The sequence below is a fragment of the Balaenoptera acutorostrata genome, chromosome 9 (genome assembly GCF_949987535.1).
Source record: "Balaenoptera acutorostrata chromosome 9, mBalAcu1.1, whole genome shotgun sequence".
NCBI lineage: Eukaryota > Metazoa > Chordata > Mammalia > Artiodactyla > Balaenopteridae > Balaenoptera > Balaenoptera acutorostrata.
Genome location: NC_080072.1, coordinates 49,426,014 through 49,447,812, shown reverse-complemented (window position 1 = coordinate 49,447,812; position 21,799 = coordinate 49,426,014). Strand labels below are relative to the sequence as shown.

Genomic DNA, 21,799 nt, shown 5'->3' with positions numbered 1-21,799 from the left:
GGCTGAGTGTGGCTAGAGCCCAGGGCATGCACAGAGCACCAGGCATTGCCCCCTTGCCTTTCCTTCCGTCCTGCAGATACACCTGATGCACTGAGGGCTCTGGGTGTTTGCACCTGGGACAGAGGACGTGTTCTAGCTGTCATCTGTCAGGCTCTTAATTTCTCAGTGGACAGAAGGGTCCTTGGGAGGCCGTGACTAACATCCCACTTTTCAGAGGCTCCAGAGATTGGGATGTCCTGCTCTAGATCAGGGTCCCTGAAGCCCTACTGAGAGGAAATGGCCAAGAGCATGGGTTTCCTAGCAGTCCTTTCAGAGAGTCGCATCTGGAAGCTTCCGGGGCCTCCTGTGCATTGAGATCAGAGCCACAGGGTCAGACTCTCAGACCATCTCAGGCTGTCAGCACTGCTGAGCCCCCAGCCAAGGGGCAAGGAAGAGACTCTGAGAGCCCCTGGAGTGAGCAGAGCTCTTGGATGGCTAGGACGGATAAATGGGACACCGCCTAAAGAAGGCAGCCTTGTGTGAGGTCAATTCCTCCTCCTGCCTCCTAATTTCCCCACACAGGCATTCCTGAAATGACAAAGTCTCTGGCAAAATCCCCTCTGTCTGTGGGAGAGGACTACATGTCTGGATCCTTGGGGCCTTGCCTTGGTTGGGGCTCTGCAGTGGGTGTGGAGGGCGGGCCCTGGTGTGGGTCGTGTGGAACCCGGGACACCCATCCTTCTTCCCTTCCAGTACTACATGCTCCCTCCTTCTCCCATTTCCTTAGGCCTCCACCCTGGCAGGCTTCTTCTGGAAGGGTTCCCCGGACTTCTCTGGAACAGACATGAGAGTTTTGCAGAGGGGTGGTCTAAGATGTTCCAAGGCATTCTTTGTGGGTTAGTCGGGGGAGCATCTGTAGCCAGACTGCTTGGTTCAGATCCTAGCTCTGCATCAAGTTACCTGCATGAACCATGCCTCCGTCTCCTCATATTAAAATAGGAATAATAATAGAACCCACCTAAGAAGCTTGCTGTGCTTATACGTGTAAGGTGCTTAAAACAAAGCTTGGCATATAGTAAGCACTATAAAATATTAGCTCTTGATAAATTAATGAGGGACAAAAAATCTTTACCATGCTGAGTCTTCTCTAAGGATACAGTGGAGTTCTCATTTATTCAGGCCCTTATTTCACCCATTTGTGTTTTGTAGTTTTCATTGTCTAAGGCTTGTGCATGCCTCCCAGATGTGCCTGGGGTCTTCAAGATTAATGCATGGTCTCTGAGCAGTCTCTGCTCTGCTCTTGCCCCCTTGTAGCCTGTCTTCCACAGAGCAGCAGAATAATCAAATCACATCACTCTCCCCACAACTCTTCAGTGGCTTCCCATCTCAGGATAAAAATCTGAAGTCCCCGTCATAACGAGCAACACTGTATATGATTTGGCCTTTGGCTGCCTTTGTGGCTGCACCTCCTACACCTTCCATCTGGCTTGTCTCACTTCAGCACTGGCTGTCTCAGGGCCTTTGTGCTTGCTGTCCCCTCTGCTGGAATGTTCTCCTCCAAGTACAGTCAGGTCAGATCTGTACTGAAATATCACCATGTCTGAGGCCTTCCCTGACACTCTCTAATATAGCATCCCCACATCAGTGCCGTCCTTTTATCCTTTTTTTATTTCTTTATAGCACATATCACCATCTGACCCATTACGTTCATATTCGTCTCTTTTTTTATTATCTGCCTCCTGCATCAGAATGTAAGCTCTATGATGACAGAGGCTTTGTTGCTGCATCTTCAGTGCAACACAGAATAGGGGTTTAATAGATATTTGTCACGTGTATTTTATTTACTTGTGTGAATAAGCTCCCCTTTTCGTTGATTAGGAGGCAGTTATTGCTTTCTGTGCCTATACTTTATCTGGCTGCATGCTGAACTTCGTTGATTATTTTCTCTACTTGTACCTTTGTTTGGCTGATTCTTTTGGAATAATAAATCACTAATTTTCCTGAAGAGTCGGTGGTTGGTACCTTCTGTGAGCCATCCCTTATGTAGTAATTGGCTCACACAGACGTTTGACAGGAGCTGTTTGACAGATAATTCAACACTGAGGTTATTAGCGAGTGTCTGGAGGGCATATGTTCTATGCCATTTGCAATGAAAAGAATGATAATTATTGAATGCTTTTGTGTGGAATACTTTTCCTCAAGATTATTAAAACCATCCTCATTTTCAAGTTGGCTGGGCCAAATTCGGCCAAAGAGCTTAGGGATTTTTGTGATTAATTAATGTAGACTGCAGAGTTAGATAGACTGTGGGGATCTGAATCCCAGCTCAGCCACTTACTACTAGCTGTGGAATCTTTGGGCGAATCGCTTAATCCCTCTGAGCCTCAGTTTCCTCATATATAAAACAGTGGCAATAACAGTACCCATCTCATATTATTGGGAGGATTAAATTAAGGCAAAGAAGGCACTTAGAACAATGCCTGGCACTTAGCAAGTGCTCAACTGGTCTAGGTTACTCTTGGTTTTGTTGATATTAGTACTGACATTATTTTTGCCGCCCAAGCTGTAGTGCTGGTAAATGACAGAACTAAGATTTGAGTCCAGGGCCATCTGAACTTCTTCTGGGCTCCATTCATTCCCGGGTTGGTTTTATGGCGAAGTGTAGCCAAGCCCTGGGGTTCTGTGGGGCCATCTATAGGAGAAGAGAATTAACTGGGAGGAGGGGCCAGTCCTGTTCTTGCCCATCCTCACACCCACCCCCGCCCCCACCCCGTCTCTTGGCCACAATGGCTTGCTCTCTTCTCTTACACATTCGACTTCAAAGTGAGGGCTCCTTTGCTTAAGGGTGGAGCAGCTGAAAGAAAGTTTGAAGATTGTGGCACCAAATCATGATACACAGATCCTGCAGAAGTGACGTTTTTGTGTTAACATTAAAATCGTCCTTTTTAAATTTCTGTTCTCTCATTCATTTGAAGGCGAAGGATGTCAAGTAGCACCACCAACACTTTCAACACTCAGTTGCTTTTGCATCTGTTAAAGTACTCAAACAAGTGCCCAAGGACTGTATTCTCTCACTTTATGGAAACACAATTACACTTATTTCAGTGGAAGAAATTTTTATGGGCTTCCTGCATGCCCGAAATAGCAAGCACTTATGCAGAAACAACAGGGATTCCTACTAAAATAGACACAATTCCTTGAATAATGATTATTAATAATCATAACATAACACTATATAACAAGGACTTTCCCTTTATTAATTACTCTATAGTATGATAGGCTACTCTTCACTTTCCAAAACTCTTTCCAAAAGAGTTTCCAAAAGAGTATACTCAGGGCATGTGATACCGCTGTTGATGTAATTAAGCCTTTAATGCAAAACAGGTGCCCCCTTCCTCCAATGAATGTAAACAGTGCAAATAGTGCAAGAGGTTATCACTCGTAGAAGCAACCAGGCCAAGAACACTTGGAGGACATCCTGATACACAAGTGCCAAGTACACCCCTGCAGGGCCACACATGGTGACCCTCATCATCTCAAGGCATTCATCCGCTCTGGAGGTGTGAGAAAAGGAAATGCCTTCTAAGCAGAAGTAGGAAATGAAGCAGAAATGTGAAGTGAAACTCCTTGCTAAGATGGATTCTTGAAACCTGAATAGGTGTATCCCGGGTGTGCTGTACTTAAATAGAACCCAAGAATTTTATAGCAGAAAGTTGGGAAGAGGTGACTGTTAAAAAACCCAGGACTCTTGTCAAAATGGTTTGTTTCTAATACAAAAGACCATTGTTTTAAGTTCCAGTATGATGTTAACCTTTGATCTGGTCTTCTTCCTGATTAGTCCCTGTGATTCAGCCTACAAATAACACCATAATTGAATTACACCGTTGATGATCGTAATTCGACACTATACTGCTTAATTATATCCCTCTGGATAACCCAGAGCAACTGCCGCACGCTAATTTTGCATAGGGCTTCATCTGTGGGCTAACGGGGTCAGCGGCTGCGTCTGAAATAGGACCAGAGAACCCCTGGTCAGGACCCGGGGGACCGCTTACTCCTCTTCGCTGGGGCAGGAGGTTACTTGTGCGGTACAAGCTATACGCATTGATGAGGAATAGTTAGAAGGAATGTGTTTTATAACAGTTAAACAAAGAGGTTGCTCTGTCCTGGCCTTTCTGCCAACTCTGATTAGTGTCTGCTTTTTTTTTTTTTTTAAAGACTGTGTGAGGGCAGAGAAAGTTCTGATCAAGACTGTGATTATTCACTTTGGCCCGTGAATGATTTCAGCTGTGGTGTTAAAGGCTGATGATTGAGTCCAAGCTCTGAACATTCAGTTGGTCTTGTTGTACCCTCTCCGAGGCTGATGAGCATAGAGTGGTCGTCGCTAACAAAGCCACCTGCTTCCCAGTCAAGACTCAGGTTGAGGGTCCTCCGCTATGAAATTGACCTGAGGAGAGTCAGGGTGGAATTTTAGAGGTGTCTAGTGGGCTGAGATGTCAAAGACTGCCCTTTGTGTAAAGAGGTCGAAACGGCCCACAGTGGGGCTGCGAGCCCTATTCAACAGCCATCATTCTGTTTTCTTCCCTTGCTGGCAGAGCCCACCTCTCACTCCTTTATGGCTCTGTAGCCTCATTTTCTAGTCTCTGAAAGAGTGTGAGTAAAGTTGGAATTATCATTTGTTCCTTAAATACTTGCTTATGGTTGTAATTTATAGGAACTGACCTGCAAAACCATCTGGACCTTGTGTTTTCTCATTGGAAGACTGTCTTTTTGTAATAGTTAGGGACAGCCAGGTTTTAATTTTTTCTCTATTGAGTTTTGGCACATTATATTTTTCTAGATATTTGTGTATTTTACCAATGTTTTCCATTTTGTTAGCATATGGTTGCTTATTGTATTTTATCTTTTTAAGATCTGCTGCTTGTTATATCTGTTTTTTAATCCTAGTATTGCTTATTTGTGCCTTCTCTTCATTTTTTCATCAATCTTGCCAGAGACTTTTTTTTTTTACTACTTTTTTCGAAGAATTGACTTGTTTTTGCTGATCAGTCACCATAGTAGGTGTGTATATTATTTATTCTGTAAATAGTTAAATGTGTGTATGTATCAGCCCAGGTTCTTCAGAGAAACAGAACCAATAGGGTGTGTGTGTGTGTGTATAGAGAGAGACACATAGACAGAGCAAGAGATAGATAGAGAGAGATTTATTTTAAGGAATTGGCTCACATGAATGTGGGAGCTGGCAAGTACGAAAATCTGCAGGATAAGCCAGCAGCCTGGAGTCCCAGCAAAGAGCCAGTGTTGCAGTTCAAATCCGAAAGCCATCTGCTGGAAGATCCCCACTTCTTCTAGAGCAGGGATCCCCAACCCCCGGAAACCCCTGTTAGGAACCAGGCCTCAAAGCAGGAGGTAAGCAGCGAGCGAGCAAAGCTCCATCTGCCGCTCCCCAGGGCTTGCATTACCGCCTGAACACCCGCCCCACTCCTGCCACCACTGGTCTGTAGAAAAATTGTCTTCCACAAAATCGACCCCTGATGCCACAAAGGTTGGGGACCACTGTTCTAGGGAGGTCAGTCTTTTTCTATTAAGATCTTCCACTGTTTGGGTGAGGCCCACCCACACTATGGAGGGCAGTCTGCTTTGGTCAAACTGTACTGATTTAAATGTTAATCTCATCAAAAAAATACCTTCACAGAAACATGTAGAATAATGTTTGACTAAATATCTGAGTACCACGGCCTAGCCAAGTTGACACATACAATTAACCATCACAGTATATATAGATATATAGGCATTATGTATCTATGCTTAATATATATACATATTTAACTTCTTTGAATATCTGTTCTTTATCGTTTATCATTTTCTGCTCTACTTACTTGAATGTATATAACAATATGTAAATATATAACAATATGTATTTAAAATTGATTGCTAACTTGTGTTGTGGTTAAAGTGGTTTCTGATACTTACTCTTTGGAATTTATTGATACTTGCTTTGTAGCCTTGACAAGAACATTGCCAGTTTTCATTAATGTTCTATGTGTGCTTGCAAGGTGTGTGCATTTTCCAGTTATTACGTGCCATGTTCTATAATTGTCCATTACAGCCAACTTATTTGAATCTTCTCTACCAATACTGTTGTGGTTTTTTTTTTTGGGGGGGGGGATATTTTGCCTTCTATTTTGAAGGTGTTTTAAATTTTTTTATTTATTTTTAAAAATTGAAGTATAGTTGATTTACAATGTTACAATTTACAATTATAAATTGATTTACAATTGTAACATTACAGTGTTACAATTTACAATGTGTTAGTTTCTGGTGTACAGCAAAGTGATTCAGATATATATATATATTCTTTTCCATTATAGGTTATTACAAGATATTGAATATAGTTCCCTGTGCTATACAGTAGGTCCTTGTTGTTTATCTGTTTTATATATAGTGGTGTGTATCTGTTAATCCCAAACTCCTAATTTATCCCTCCCCACAGCTTTCCCCTTTGGTAACCATAAATTTGTTTTCGATGTCTGTGAGTCTGTTTCTGTTTTGTAAATAAGTTTATTTGTATCATTATTTTAGATTCCACATATAAGTGATATCATATGGTATTTGTCTTTCTCTTTCCGACTTGCTTCACTTAGTATGATAATTTCCAGGTCCATCCATGTTGCTGCAAATGGCATTACTTCATTCTTTAATTTTATTTATTTATTTATTTATTTATTTATTTATTTTTGGCTGTGTTGGGTCTTCGTTTCTGTGCGAGGGCTTTCTCTAGTTGTGGCAAGTGGGGGCCACTCTTCATCGCGGTGCGCGGGCCTCTCACTATCGCGGCCTCTCTTGTTGCAGAGCACAGGCTCCAGACGCGCAGGCTCAGTAGTTGTGGCTCACGGGCCTAGTTCTCCGCAGCATGTGGGATCTTCCCAGACCAGGGCTCGAACCCGTGTCCCCTGCATTGGCAGGCAGATTCTCAACCACTGCGCCACCAGGGAAGTCCCCTACTTCATTCTTTTTAATGGCTGAGTAATATTCCATTGTTTGTGTATGTGTATATATATCATATCTTCTTTATCCATTCATCTATTGATGGATACTTAGGTTGCTTCCATGTCTTGGTTATTGTAAACAGTGCTGCTGTGAATATTGGGATGCCTGTATCTTTCTGAGTTACAGTTTTCATCTTTTCCAGATATATACCCAGTTGTGGGATTGCTCGATCATACAGTAACTCTATTTTTAGTTTCTTAGGGAACCTCCATACTGCTCTCCATAGTGGCTGCACCAATTTACATTCCCACCAACAGTGTAGGAGGGTTCTCTTTTCTCCATACCCTCTCCAGCATTTATTGTTTGTTGGCTTTTTGGTGATGGCCATTCTGACTGTTGTGAGATGATATCTCATGTAATTTTGATTTGCATTTCTCTAATAATTAGTGGTGATATTGAGCATCTTTTCATGTGCCTGTTTGCCATCTGTATGTCTTCCTTGGAGAAATGTCTAGGTCTTTTGGCTTTTTTTAATTGGGTTGTTTGTTTTTTTGTTATTGAGTTGTGTGAGCTGTTTCTATATTTTGGAAATTAATCCATTGTCAATAGCATCATTTACAAATATTTTCTCCCATTCCATAGGTTGTCTTTTCATTTTGTTTATGGTTTCCTTTGCTGTGTGAAAAGCTTATAAGTTTGATTAGGTCCCATTTGTTTATCAACTATTTTATTTTTTGATTTCTACTTGTCCCACTCTTTCTGCACCTCCCTTACCCCTTTTTAATGTTTGAAAACATCAAATTGTTTATGTGTGTTCTTATTCCAGAATCAAGGCCAAGTTTCCTTCTGTGGGATGATTTTTTTCTAGTTGGTAGACTGAGGATATTGCCCTTTTGCATCCTGGCTTTATGCAGAGGTCTTCCATCTGACCTCTCCCTTTGCTCAGGCCCTAAGCTTTGTCTCCTGTCCTCAAGTGGCCCATTCAAGCTGAGGTGTTAAGCCACCAGAGAATTGGCCTGCAGGGCAAACACCAGCTCACATGCTCTCTTTCTCCTGAGCTACTGAGCTCTGAAAATTTCTTTCAGTTCAATTGCTTTAAAAAGTGTATGTATGTGTGTTTTTTAATTTTGGGTGTCCTTTGGGATTTTTCTGAGCATAACTAGTCTGTTACCACCTGCCCTGTTGCCGCTATAATGCAGTTACCTTCCTTGGCTCATGGACCCTTCCTCCATCTTCAAAGCCAGCAATGTCAGGGCAAGTCCTCATGTCATATCTCTCTGACCCATTCTTCTGCCCCCCTTTTATGATTTAAGAGCTCATGTGATTAAAACTCCAAGATAATATCTCCATTTCATGATTCTTAATCACATCTGTAAAGTCCCTTTTGCCATATTAGGTAACAAACACATTCATAGTTTCCAGGGATTAGGATGTGGACATCTATGGGAGGGTCATTATTCTGTCTACCTCAAAGATCAATAAATAACATCCCTTACAACATTGTAAATCAACTATACTTCAATAAAATATTTAAAAAGAATAACAGCCCATTATTCCCCTCCTAGTTTGGTTCCAGTCAAGGAACAGACAAAGGAGTCAGACAGAAAGAGATTAAATATCAGTTTTATCATTAGTTTTACTGATTAGGAAAGTTAGCTTGACCTGAAGCCACAGTCAGGAAGGACCTTGAATCCACTCATCCTACACACATACCCCAAATTGAACTCAATCCCAGGCTACAGACTTCCACCTTCTGGGGCAGAGCTTGTCTCAGAAAAAGTTTCCTCAGAAGCTAATGCTTGCATACGGGGACGGGCAGCTCCAGGGAGAATTCCATCTTTTAGTTCTGTCATCAGTAGAGGCCTTCCCCCATTGAGGAAAAATTGAGTGAGGGGAGGCAGGTAGAAACCACTCTCCCCTCCCACAGAAATATGGAGACTGGAACAGTACCCATAATAGCGATTCTTGATTTTTGTCGAGACTTTGTGTATGGCCTAGTCTATAGTCAGTTTTGAAAAAATGCTTTATATGTGCTTGAATACAATGCGCCATCTCTAGTTGTTTGGGGTATAGTTCTTTATGTGCCTTTTGCTGTTTTGATAATCACCACTTTAGTTTTTAATTTTCTTTTTGGGTCTGCTTGACCTGTCATTTCCCAAAGGAGAGGGTCTTTTTTACACACTGTGGGATTTGGTTTTGTAAATTTGTGTTTAGGATTTGATATGCAAGTTCATCAGTGAGAAGACTTGTAATTTGCCTTTGTAGAACTCAGAACTTCTAAATTGTTCAGTTCCAGGGGCACCTTTCACACTCTGGTCTACAATTTGTACTGGCAGGCTCTCCTTATCGAGACAGCTGGGAGCAGTCCCTCCTTTTCTCTACTGAACACCAGTTAGATTAGAATTATTCACTTCCTGAACGTTGGCTAGAGCTAACTTGTAAAAGCATTTGGCCTGGTATTTTCTCTGTGGAAAAATATTAAATTATGGCTCAATTATTTATAGGTCTATTCAGATGATTTTTTATTTGATTTTTGTCATTTTATCCGGTGACTGTGTGTGTGTGTGTGTGTGTGTGACTGGTTTTAATATTTTGATCAAAAATACCTACTCCAATGCTTGAAGTCCTGAGTTTTATTTTTTGAACACATTAAATTTCACTCATTCAGTGTCATAATTTTTTGTATGCCTCTCGTAATAACATCAAAGAACTGGATGTCTTTTTTTCCATTATTCATATTTTTGCATTTAAATAGGTGTTTAGTGCAAAATGGATGACTAATAAGAAAAATAAATAAAAATAAACATAAATAAGTAAATAAATAGGTGTTTAGTGCATTTATAATTATTATAGTTACTAGTATATAGGTATGCGTGTACTTATTTCTCTGTTTTATGCTGTTGTTTCTTTTTAACTTTTTTTTACTTGTTTTTGGTTTTGCCTTGCTGGCTTCTGTTATATTGATCAAGTTGTTTTTAAATCTCCTTTAGGAAGTTAAACATCTATTTCTACATTTTTAATGCTCATCCTTGCATTTTTTTAATGCTCAAAAAAATGCACGTTTTTAACATTCATCCTTTACACAAAGGCTAAAGATAAGTATCTTTATAGAATAATAATTCTGTCTTCCTCTTCAGTAATACATGACTCTTAGAATGCTTTAATTCCCATCACTGCCCCATCTTCCACATTATTTTAGTTTTGTGTTCTGGTGTCATCTTGATTTATAGACCCCAAAATATTGTGCTATTTATTTATTTATTCATTTATTTATTATTCATTGAACATTTATTTTTATCAGATATCATAATGCATTATTTTACCTAATCCTTGTGAAACATGTGAAAGATGAACAGTATTGCCACCCCCCCTTTTTTTTAATAAATTTATTTATTTATCTATTTGTTTGTTTATTTTTGCCTGCATTGGGTCTTTGTTGCTGCGTGCCAGCTTTCTCTAGTTGTGGCCAGCAGGGGCTACCCTTCATTGTGGTGCACGGGCTTCGGGCTTCTCATTGCAGTGGCTTCTCTTGTTGCGGAGCACAGGCTTTAGGCGTGCGGGCTTCAGTAGTTGTGGCTCGCGGGCTGTAGAGCACAGGCTCAGTAGTTGTGGTGCGCAGGCTTAGCTGCTCTGCGGCATGTGGGATCTTCCCGGACCAGGGATTGAACCAGTGTCCCCTGCACTGGCAGGCGGATTCTTTTTTTTTTTTTTTTTTTTTTTTTTAATTTTATAGCTACTTTATTTATTTATTTATTTATTTTTGGCTGTGTTGGGTCTTCGGTTCGTGCGAGGGCTTTCTCTGGTTACGGCAAGTGGGGGCCACTCTTCATCGCGGTGCGGGGACCGCTCTTCATCGCGATGCGCGGGCCTTTCACTGTCGCGGCCCCTCCCGTTGCGGGGCACAGGCTCCAGACGCGCAGGCTCAGTAGTTGTGGCTCACGGGCCCAGCTGCTCCGTGGCATGTGGGATCTTCCCAGACCAGGGCTTGAACCCGTGTCCCCTGCATTAGCAGGCAGATTCTCAACCACTGCGCCACCAGGGAAGCCCTGGCAGGCGGATTCTTAACCACTGCGCCACCAGGGAAGCCCCACCACCCCCTTTTTACAGACAGGAAATTGAGGCATAGAGAGCTTAACTAGAAAGCATAATTAGGGAAAAATACAAGATCCATCAGATCTCAAAATCTAAGTTCTTTCATCATCTGATATTACATAAACTAGTCTTAGCTCTCAAAGGAAGGTGTTGAAACAAAGACCTTAGGTCTAAGTAGTTGTTAGAGAATGTACAGGACATATGGTCCAATGGTCTCCATTCTGGGTCTTCAGTGGAGGTGTCTGATGGTGCCCAGGAGGCTGCAGATCTGTGTCTTGAGGGTGAAGCTGCAGCTCCTCTGGGATTCAGAGGCTCTGCCTGGGTCTTCAGTGGAGGTGTCTGATGGTGCCCAGGAGGCTGCAGACCTGTGTCTTGAGGGTGAAGCTGCAGCTCCTCTGGGATTCAGAGGCTCTGCCTGGGTAACAATTTGCTATAAATATTCTTGTCTCATGCATTTTGTCATACTGTGTACCCCTGAAGAGCTTCAAGAAGAAATAGAAAATAGTCCTGGAGGCCAGAAAGTCCAAGATCACGGTGCCAACAGGGTTGATTTCTGGTGCGACCTCTCTTCCCAGCTTGTGGGCTATCTTCTTCTCACTGTGTTCTCACATGGCCTTTCTTCTGCTGGTTTTGGAAGAGTCTTGCAGAGAGGCAGGAGGTGGCTGCAACTGACCCTGGGGAAACAGACCCTGGCTGCAGCCACTCTTGGGCGCTCCCCCCGCCCCCCCCCCCCGTATGTGTTTTTCATCCCACTCCTTTTTGGTTGGTGCAGTTTTTCCTGCTTCATGAAGTAGATCCTTTAAAATCCCTTCAGGAATAACCTGCCAGTAATAAATTGCACGAGTCATTACGTGAAAAATGTCCTTATTTTAGTCTTAATCTTGAGTGCTAGTTTATCTTGTACAGGTTACAGGTTGGTGGCTACCTGTAGATATTATTTTGTGGTCATCGGGACTTACTGCTGATGAGAAGTCTGTTGACAGTCTGTCTTTTATCTCTGGTTGCTTTTAAATTTCCTCTATCCTTGGTGTTCTTCAGTTTCACTGCGTTGTTTCTAGGATGGGTTTGTTTTGATGTATCGTTTTGGGGACTCAGTGTGTGTCTTTTAAACTGAGAAGACTCAAGATTTTATTTGTGACAAATCCATAGCCATTTTCTCTTTGTTGCTTCTGCTTCACTCTATATACTTCCTTCCACTTTCCATTCCAGTAATTTTCTTATCTGTTATTTAACCTGTGCACTTAATTTCTCACTTGAATAATTTCATTCTTCGTTTTGGTTTCCACGTGGTTCTTTTTCAAATTGTCCTGTTTTTTTCTCGCTCCTTCTTATTCTTTTAAAGTTTCTATTTCTCTCATTTTTTTCCTTCAATTATGTAAAACATATCATATATGTCCAAATAGATTCCCAAATAGACAAGTACTCATAATATTAATTTATTGATTAAGTTACTTGTATATTTATAAGCATTACGTAAAATAATTATGGATTTCTTATCTCACTGGCACATTTTTAATAATAATTTTATTCAAGTGTTTTAGATTTATCTCCAACATACTGTGTTTATCATTATGAGAGCTGCTTGTTGAATAATTTTAGCATCCCAGAACAGTTGAAGAGCATGTGAGGATGTTGATAAAATGTAGAGGTGGGGCCCGAGAGTCTGCATTTCCACCAAGCTCCCAGGTAATGCTAGTGCAGCTGACATGCACAGCACTTTTGATGTGCAGAGGTCTAGAGCAGCGGTCCCCAACCTTTTTGGCACCAGGGACCGATTTCGTGGAAGACAGTTTTTCCACAGACCCGGGGCGTGGGGGTGGGGGTGGGCTGGTTCAGGCGGTAACGCGAGTGATGGGGAGCGATGGGGAACGATGGGGAGCGATGGCGAGCGGCAGAAGAAGCTTCGCTCGCTCGCCCGCCGCTCACCTCCTGCTGTGCAGCCGGTTCCCAACAGGCCGCTGACCGGTACTGGTCTGAGGCCTGGGGGTTCGGGACCCCCATTTTCGGGCCCATCATCTTCACTTTTCAGTTGTTGTAAATACGGCACTTTAAAAATTCACATATGATGCTCTCAATAGATATTTCATCTTATGCCAGAGAACCCCCATCTGCATGATAAAGGATCTTTTTTTTTTAAACACCCACAAATAAAATATTTTATTTATTTTTCAACAAATGGTGTTGGAACAATTGAATAGCCATAGTTAAAAAAAAAAAGAAAAAAGAACCTTGACCTAATCCTCATACTTTGTACAAAATTAACTCTGGATCAATCATAAATCAAAATGCAAAATATGAAGCTACAAAACATTTAGACTAAAGCATAGGAGAAAGTCTCTGTGACCTTGATTAATACAAACAAGTGTATATTAGAGGTAAACAATAACGAATTTATTACAGTTTGGATGTGCAGGGTAAGGTAATAAAATCCTGTTGTGCTTGCCAAGGAAGAAGGGAAAGCTTCACAGTGGGTAGTGGTCGGTGGAGGAGAAGCAAGTGGAGGGTCCCTTTGGAAGGGACTTTTTTTTTTTCTTGTGCCATTTTTCATCAAGTGTTTATTAGCCTTTGGGGGGCTCATGATAATATTAATTCAAATTTCATTGCATAATAAAGCGACAGGGACATCCTGCTCTCAGCATGACAGCCAAGGGAGCTCTGCAGATCCACTCAACTGTGAAGCTGGAGAAAATGAGTTTTTAAAAAATACAAATAGCCATTCTCTGGAAATGATCCTGAGCCATTTCACTGAAGAAACATTTATTCCATAGAATCTACCAGAACTTGGTAAGAACTATGGGCGTCTGTGGTCTTTGAACCAAGGTGTGTGCCCTCCCTCCCCGCTCCGGCTCAGCAGGGCAGAAGCCCACCCCAGGCTGGGGGAGCCACGCACACAGGGACCCCCGCTCCTGGCATCCAGCTGCTCGGCTGCCTTCCCGGGAGGGCAGCATGTCAGCGTTTCTCATCCTGCCCCCCAGAGATCTGTGTTTGGGGCTAAACCCTGAGTGAGTGTGGCTGAGAGGTGGGGGGGATCCCTTCTCCGGCTCAGACCCCCTCGTGGGACCAGACTGCACATTGGGCTCAGAGCACTGAGGATGCTGGTTCCCTGTTACCCTTGCTCTGGCTTGGGGCAGGTGGAGTGGTCCATGCAGTGAAAGATCATTTTTTAGAAGTTTATCTTACATGTATATATTTCTGAATTGTTCAACATATATACTTTGTGTAAGTGAAGACAGGCTAAGTTATGCTGCAGTAACAAACAGTCCCAAAATGTCAGCAGCTTGAAGCAGCTCATACAGGTTCCCCCTGGGTCTGCTTAGGGCTCTGGTCCACGTCATCGTCCCTTTGGGACACGGGCTGATTCAGTCCCCACCGTTGCCAGAAACCAGAGCAAGTGAAAGAGATATGAGGAATTGTGCTCTGGTTCCTAAAGACTTTCTCGCAGAAATGACACATATCACTTTTCATGTTTATTGCCCAGAGGAAGTCATGTGGCTGTGAGTAACTTCAAGGGGCAGAAGTGTTATCCTACTATGAGCTTAAGTAGAGTAGAACCAAAACGTTTCTGAATAACCCTAATTACTACTACACACATACTTAGTTGCTTTTGAAAGCGATCATGAAAAGGCTTTCAGTGAAATCCTATATTTGCATTTTATGTTGTCTTACCTTCCCCTAACAATGACTGAATCTGTATTAAATTTTGGTTTGGGGTGCTTAAAATAAAAATTCTCAGGTTGTCCTCTCTGAACATCAAAATTTGACATTGATCAACGTTGATTTGCTAGCCAATGATTTCCACTTAGGCTGCACATTGGAATCACCTGGGGAGCTTTTTGTTATCCCAGGTCAGCCTCAGGCCAATCAAATTAGAACCTCTGGAGGTTGGGATCCTGGCATCTGTAGTTTGTAAAACTCCCAAAGTGATTTCAGTCTGTATGTAACATTGAAGTCCCTTGTGCTAATCTATCTTTCCTAAAGAGTGCTTTGTTGTTCAAGATAAAGTAATTGAGAGATTGCCCCCAAAGAGAAACTTTATTCGGGCTTTGAACATGAGGTGAGCTGCTATTTTCTGAGACGTAATTTAAGGGTCAACACCTTGCCTTATGTTATTGTCTCTTTTGTATTGTTTTGTTAAACCCAGGTATCAAGGCATGCATTTTCTTATTTGTTGCACCTGATAGTCCTATTTTGATGCATTTTCCTCTGTGATTGTAGTTTTTCCATAGGAACTGATCATCTGTAGGGAATGTGTGTGGAGTATGGAACTGAGTCTTCTGGGTGATTGTTTTTTTGTTGTTATTTCGGTCGCGCCATGAGGCTTGTGGGATCTTAGTTCCCCGACCTGGCATCGAACCCAGGTCACAGCAGTGAAAGCTCTGAGTCCTAACCACTGGACCGCCAGGGAATTCCCTGGGTGATTGTTGCCTTTGCTAATGCTGGGCCATAGGAGTTTCACCATTCTGGACCTTTTTCTGAGCGTGTGTGTTGATGAAATTGCAAAGAAATAGAAATTAAAGTCTTTTACGTGTGTATACATATGGAAAAATAGACACAGATACACATGTACTCATACACATTTACACACATACGCAATGTTTGAATAGTAAGGAAGAATCCCAAGGTTTTAGGGCAGGGAGGGGCCCAGAGAATGGAAGGAACTTGTCCAAGGCCACAGAGTGATATAAAGTGAATGAAAATCTCAGTCTTCCCACCTACTCCTGGCCTGACTTATCCTACATTTATAAATGTGTGTGTGTGTGTGTGTGTGTGTTGAAGTGTGTCCGGGATGGAGAGGGATTACTTAGCATTTGTTTGGAGATTGGGAGGTCTTGCCCTGCTTCTGTTCATTTTCTTTCCTGAAGTTGTTGGCTGTGGCCTCTCCTAGTCAACTCTAAATTGTATTTGCAGGAGCCAGAAAGTGCTGAGCAGACGTCAGAGTGTGGGTAACAGGGTCGTTTCCTAGCTCCCCAGAGCCATGGACTTGTTTGTGGATTGTGATCCACGATTCCCTCTATCCTGCCCTTTCAGAAAGCAAACCGGCAATCAAATAGTAATTGTTTCCTTCTGTGTGCATTTCTCATTCCAAAGACTGTCATGGCAAGTAGGAAGCTGGCTTTTAAAAGAGTAGAGGAACCTGGAATTAGACGTCAGGCCTGCAGTGTAACCGTGAATGTGGTAGCCCTACAGCCCACATTTTCCAGCAAGAGTCCTGATTTCAAATATTTTATTCTGTTGGTTTTATAAACAATCCAAATGCCCTAGAAATTCCATTATGAACCATATTTTCTAAAGTGTTTCTTACTGATGAAAGAAGCACAGGAATCCTTTGTTAGACTCTGTTGCCCCAGTTTTGGTTTGAAAAATATATCACTGTACATATTATGCAAAGAAGACTTTTTTTTTTTTTAATGGTGGGGTTTAGAAAGGCAAAAACAGTTCTATTGGGGACATACCAATTTAGAAAAAGATGACCCAGTATCTCAGATCTCTGGAGAAATCCAGGTACTCTTCCTCTTAGCTATTCATCCAAGCATATGTACAGACACATTCAGTCCAATTCCCCCTCACCATCTGCTGGTCAGGGGGCATGATAACTATGTTAGCTAACTATGACAGGGGCTCTGCCCTCAGAGACTTCACAGCCCGTAAAGGGAGATGAGATATGGATACACACAGCAATAAATACAAGTCAAAAGTGTGAGTGTGTCAGAGGGTATAGAATCTCCCAGCTGGGAAGATCTAGAAAGATTTCGATTCACTCCACCTCACCAGACCCCACACAGCATCCCTTCCTCTGCATCCTGTTGGTCAGAGCAAGTCACTAGACCAGCTCAGAGTCAGCATCCGCCTCAGAATGAGGGGAGTGGAATGCCCACACAAGGATGGGACGGATTTTTGGTGGCCATCTGTGCAGTCTACCACATTAACTTAAAAGAGGACAAATTTATTAATCTCAGAGCCGAAGACTGGCATCTCACCATTTTAGCGCACATGTCCTTGGTCGTGGGTGAGGTCTAGCTGTGCTCTCCCAGTTGTCCGAAAGTGTGAGCTTCCCTAGGCCTGTCCCAATGGGCGCAGTCATCTGCCTCCCTCATGCCCAACCCAGGATGAAAGGTGATTTCTGCAAAGTTCACTTTGTGAGTGATTCTGCTGAGGCAGAAGTGGTTCTTCTAGGCTTCTTATCCATCCCTTTCACTAACTTTGCTGTTTATCAGTTCCTTGCCCGTGGCGTCCACCCTTCTTACCAAGGTTCCCGCCTCTCTCTTGTTCCAGGCACTAACACAGGGGTAGATATTAGCGATGATACCTGTGAGCCTGGACTGGCCTCCGCGGCTTCCTACATGAACCCCTTCCCGGTGCTGCGTCTCGTCGAGGACTTGAGGCTGGCCCTGGAGATGCTGGAGCATTCTCAGGAGAGAGCAGCCCTGCTGAGCCAGATCCCAGGCCCCACAGCTGCCTACATGAAGGAGTGGTTCGAGGAGAGCGTGGTGAGTAGGCCCATGGCCTGGGTGGGGAACACAGTCAGGGAGCCCCTGGCGTGCCACCACCACCTGGGGCTGTCACTTCATCTGTGCACTGTCTAGTCTTTTCTTGCTTCCTGTTCAGATTTGGCCAACCCCCAGTGGGCGGTGGTCCTTCCCAGCAGAAGGGGAGGGCCTGGTCAAGCAGCTTAAGCTCCACAGTCAGCCTGCCTGTGCCCTCCCGTTGTTCTCCTGAGAAGGGGAAATCCAGGGCCAGAGAAGAGCGAACGTGGAAGGTGTTTCCCCCCAGATAGTACAGGCACAATTTGCTGTGTTATAATCCCTAGCTGGGGTCTCTATTTTCAGCTGAACCCACCATGCCCCTCGTTTCTTACAACAAACTAGAACCTTGTTGCCTCATCCATCCCTTTATTGCCGCCGCTACTCTTCAGACCACCTTGCCCTAGAAGTCCTTCCTGCCCCTAGAGTGGAATGCAGGTTTCCTGACTCTCCTTCTGCCCTCTCTAGATCAATCCTGCACACCTGCTAGCCTTTAAGGGAAGCAGATGAGTAACCAACGCTGTAAATTTATGGCTTTTGTTATCCATCTCCTTCCCTGTGGAGACCAGCCAGTCAGCTTTAAAAGACTAGTAATATCTGGGAATGGGTAAAGCAAGGAACTAGTCCATTCTGGAAATGGTCTGGATTGCACCCAGTCCGGGGCTGGGAAGCCAGAGGGAGCATGTGATTATTACCTAAGCTGAGTCTGAGGATGAAAGCTGGGATGCAGTCTCCTAAAGCTAGAGTCGTGTGGATCTGATTCAAAATTGGAAAGTATGCACAGAGATAGGATGACAGGAACAGGACCACTAAATTGGGAGGGGCAGGCTGATGTTGAAAACCACAGAGGAAGGAGGTTGAGATCCTCTTTTCTGGAGGCCAAGTCATTTGTGATTAGACAGGTTATATCCCAGATGTCCTAGCTGCTCCTGTTCAGGAGTCTGTCAATACAGTCTTATCCCCATGCCTTCCTCTGAACACCGAAGAATTCTTTATTATATTCATTATATGTGTTGTTCAACATTTTCATTACATAGGTTGTCTGCCTGGAGTTCTGTAGCATACCCACAGGTAGGGAGAATAACGGCCTTCCACAGATGTCTACATCCTAATGGCCAGAACCTGTGAATAAGTTAATGTATGTGGCAAAGGGGAAGGAAGCAGGTGGAATTAAGGTTGCTAATCAGTTGAGTTTAAAATAGGGAGAGCAGCCCGGATTATCCAGGTGAGCCTAGTGTAATCACTGGCGTCCTTATAAGTGGAAGGGGGCAGCAGATGAGTCAGTGTCTGATGGATGTGGTGGGAGAAGGAGTCGCCCGTTACTGCTGCTGGCTTTGAAGGTGGAAGGGCCAAGAACTGAAGAATGCAGGCAGCTGCCAGGAGCTGGAAAACTGGACTCTCCCCTGGAGCCTCCAGAAGGGAAAGCAGCCCTGCCAACAGCTTGATTTTAGCTCAGTGAGATTCATTTCAGACTTCTGACCTCCAGAACTATAAGGTAATGAATTTGTGTTTTTGCAAGTCACTAAGTTTGCGGTAGTTCGTTACAGTAGCAACCGATAATGCCCAGAGAGGAAGGTGAAGGTTGCTGGATGGGTCTCGGGTAGGCCTGTTACAGGTCAGGTTTGCGAGCTGCCTCCTCGTCCTTCCCCCACATGAAGGCAGTTCTTGGTGGTCCTCTCAGACTTGTGCTGATAACGGACAGAAGTCCCCACCTGCTTCTCCGCTCACTCTTTTAACCAGCTTGGGAGTTGCTGGGGGATGGCTTCGGTAGTCTAGTTCTCTTTCCCGAAGCAGAAGGATCCGCCCTTTGCTTCGCTAGAGAGGAACTCTCTGGCTGTTACCGTACTTGCAGCTTTATGATGTTGATCCTGGCTTCTCCCCTGTCATGTCTCACCATCTTCTGCCCACCGCTCTTTGCAGCTGTGGCTTTCCGGCTCACTTTACACCTGGCATGGGCGCCGATCCCTCCCTCCAGTCTTGCTAAGTACTACTGACTCAGGCTGTAGTGTTTACAGAAAATTTTATGACGCTTCAAGAAAATGATAGGTCCTTAATTCCTCAGTTTGAAACCCTTGGGTCCACATGCATTTTAGAACTCAGAGCTTATTAAACTTTAGAAAGGTGAGACAGTGCATGTGGACTGTACAGTATGTACCATCTCTAGCAGATACAGGGCAGGAAACATTTCTTCAGCAAAACTCGTGAATATCTGCATGAAGTGGGGTAAAGAAAGACTACAAATACATAATTTACAGTCACTATTTTTACCTTGTATAGATGTGCCTGAATTTATGAAACCATTTCTCTAATATTGAATTGAAATTCTTTTTAATCTTTCACTAATGATATGGCATTGCACAGACTTTGTCTAGAAATATTTGTCGTTATATCAAAATATTTTCAGATAGAATCGTGAAAGAATAAGAGTTAAAGCAGACAAAATACAGAATGCTCAGTTAAGTTGGAATTTTAGATAAACAATGAATTTTTAGTAAGTATGTTTCATACAGTTTGCTAAGTCTGGCAACTCTGATCAAAGGTATTAATATCTTTAAGCCTTGTGACACATTCTTCCAAACCACTTTTCAGAAAGATTTTACTCGTTTATATTTTCATTGGCAGGGTTTGAGATATAGCCTGATCAACAACAAGCACTAAGATTGAAAGAATAGCTTTACTAATTTCATAGGAAAAATGGCTTCATTTTATCTTTGCATTTCTTTGTTTAGTAGGAAGGCTAAATTTTTTTTTATTAGCTTATTAATATTCTGTATGGTCTCCAAACTTTTGATCTCTTACCCCAATATGAAAAAAATTCATTCTCCAAATATACATATTTGTATATGGAGAATTGTCCTAACATATGTAACTTACAAAACATAGTCCCAGATAGAAAATCCTTTTTAAAGGATGGGTTAAGGAAATAGCTCTAGAGACTTCCCTGGTGGTCCGGTGGTTAAGACTTCACCTTCCAGTGCAGGGGGTGCAGGTTCAATCCCTGGTCCGGAAGCTAAGATCCCACGTGCCTGGCAGCCAAAAAAACAAAACATAAAAACAGAAGCAATATTGTAACGAATTCAATGAAGACTTTAAAAATGGTCCACATCAAAAAAAAAAATCTTGGGCTTCCCTGGTGGCGCAGTGGTTGAGAGTCTGCCTGCCAATGCAGGGGACACGGGTTCGAGCCCTGGTCTGGGAAGATCCCACGTGCCGTGGAGCAGCTGGGCCCGTGAGCCACAATTACTGAGCCTGCGCGTCTGGAGCCTGTGCTCCACAACCAGAGAGGCCGCGATAGTGAGAGGCCCGTGCACCGCGATGAAGAGTGGCCCCCGCTTGCCACAACTAGAGAAAGCCCTCGCACAGAAACGAAGACCCAACACAGCCATAAATAAATAAATACAGTTAAAAAAAAAATCTTTAAAAAAGAAAATAGCTCTAATATTTTCTTCACACACAACCCCCCCAGCGATCACCTTGAGTCCCTTGGGTGTGCCTGCCCTAGTCTGGCCTGTTAATATTTTGTGTTGTCTCACCCCCACCCCTATTAGGATTTTAGTGTGTTTCTTATATTTAAATGACTTTTTACTAGCCCTTTGCTTTGTGGCATTTCTTTTCCTCACTTTGTTTTAAAATGTTTATTTATGGTGGTTTTTTGAGGCAAAGACTTTAAAAGGATTGTAACTAATTTTATCAGTCTTTCCTGTTTGAATTTCTTTTCTTTCTAGAAAGGCCCTGCCTGACCTCAGATCAAATAATATTCACCTGTATTCTCTCTCCAGTAGGTTTATAGTTTGATTTGTATCTCATGGTTTACTCAAATTCATCTTCAGTCTTTTTAGTGTGTGGCATGAAGTATGGCTCTAACTTCTATAATTTACCAAAAGAGATTCTTAAAAAATATTTTTGATCCCAAAGTAGTCGATGTGGTGGTTGGTTTTTGCAAGATGCATTGCAGAAAACAGCTTGCATTCAGATTTGCAGATCTGTTTTGGGGGCTATTTACAATGGTTGGGGGAATGCTTGCCTTGGAGAGATTTTTCTAAAAGTTGTTGCATTCATAAAACTTTTGGAGTAGTTATGGCCATCAGCAACCTATGAATGCTGTACTTTTAGGGAGGTCAAAAGTTCATATAAACATTCCAAGATACCAGGGCTGGATGTTTAAGGTTTTGATTCCAGACAGAGACCACCTGTGTGTATTTTAGGTCTCACAGACC

General features: G+C 42.9%; 1 protein-coding gene across 14 annotated transcripts in view; it reads left to right on the top strand.

Annotated features, from left to right (window-relative positions):
* Nucleotides 1-21,799, top strand: part of PPFIBP2 (PPFIA binding protein 2) — a 151,405-nt gene that overhangs the window by 34,180 nt on the left and 95,426 nt on the right. For all 14 annotated transcript variants that reach the window (XR_009009224.1, XR_009009223.1, XR_009009225.1 and 11 more), the window contains exon 3: nucleotides 17,335-17,549. Coding sequence is in view for 10 of the 14 variants with exons in the window: in XM_057552646.1 (XP_057408629.1) it covers nucleotides 17,335-17,549 (215 nt within the window). In the remaining 4 variants the exon portion in view is untranslated. The remainder of the gene's footprint in view (nucleotides 1-17,334; nucleotides 17,550-21,799) is intronic.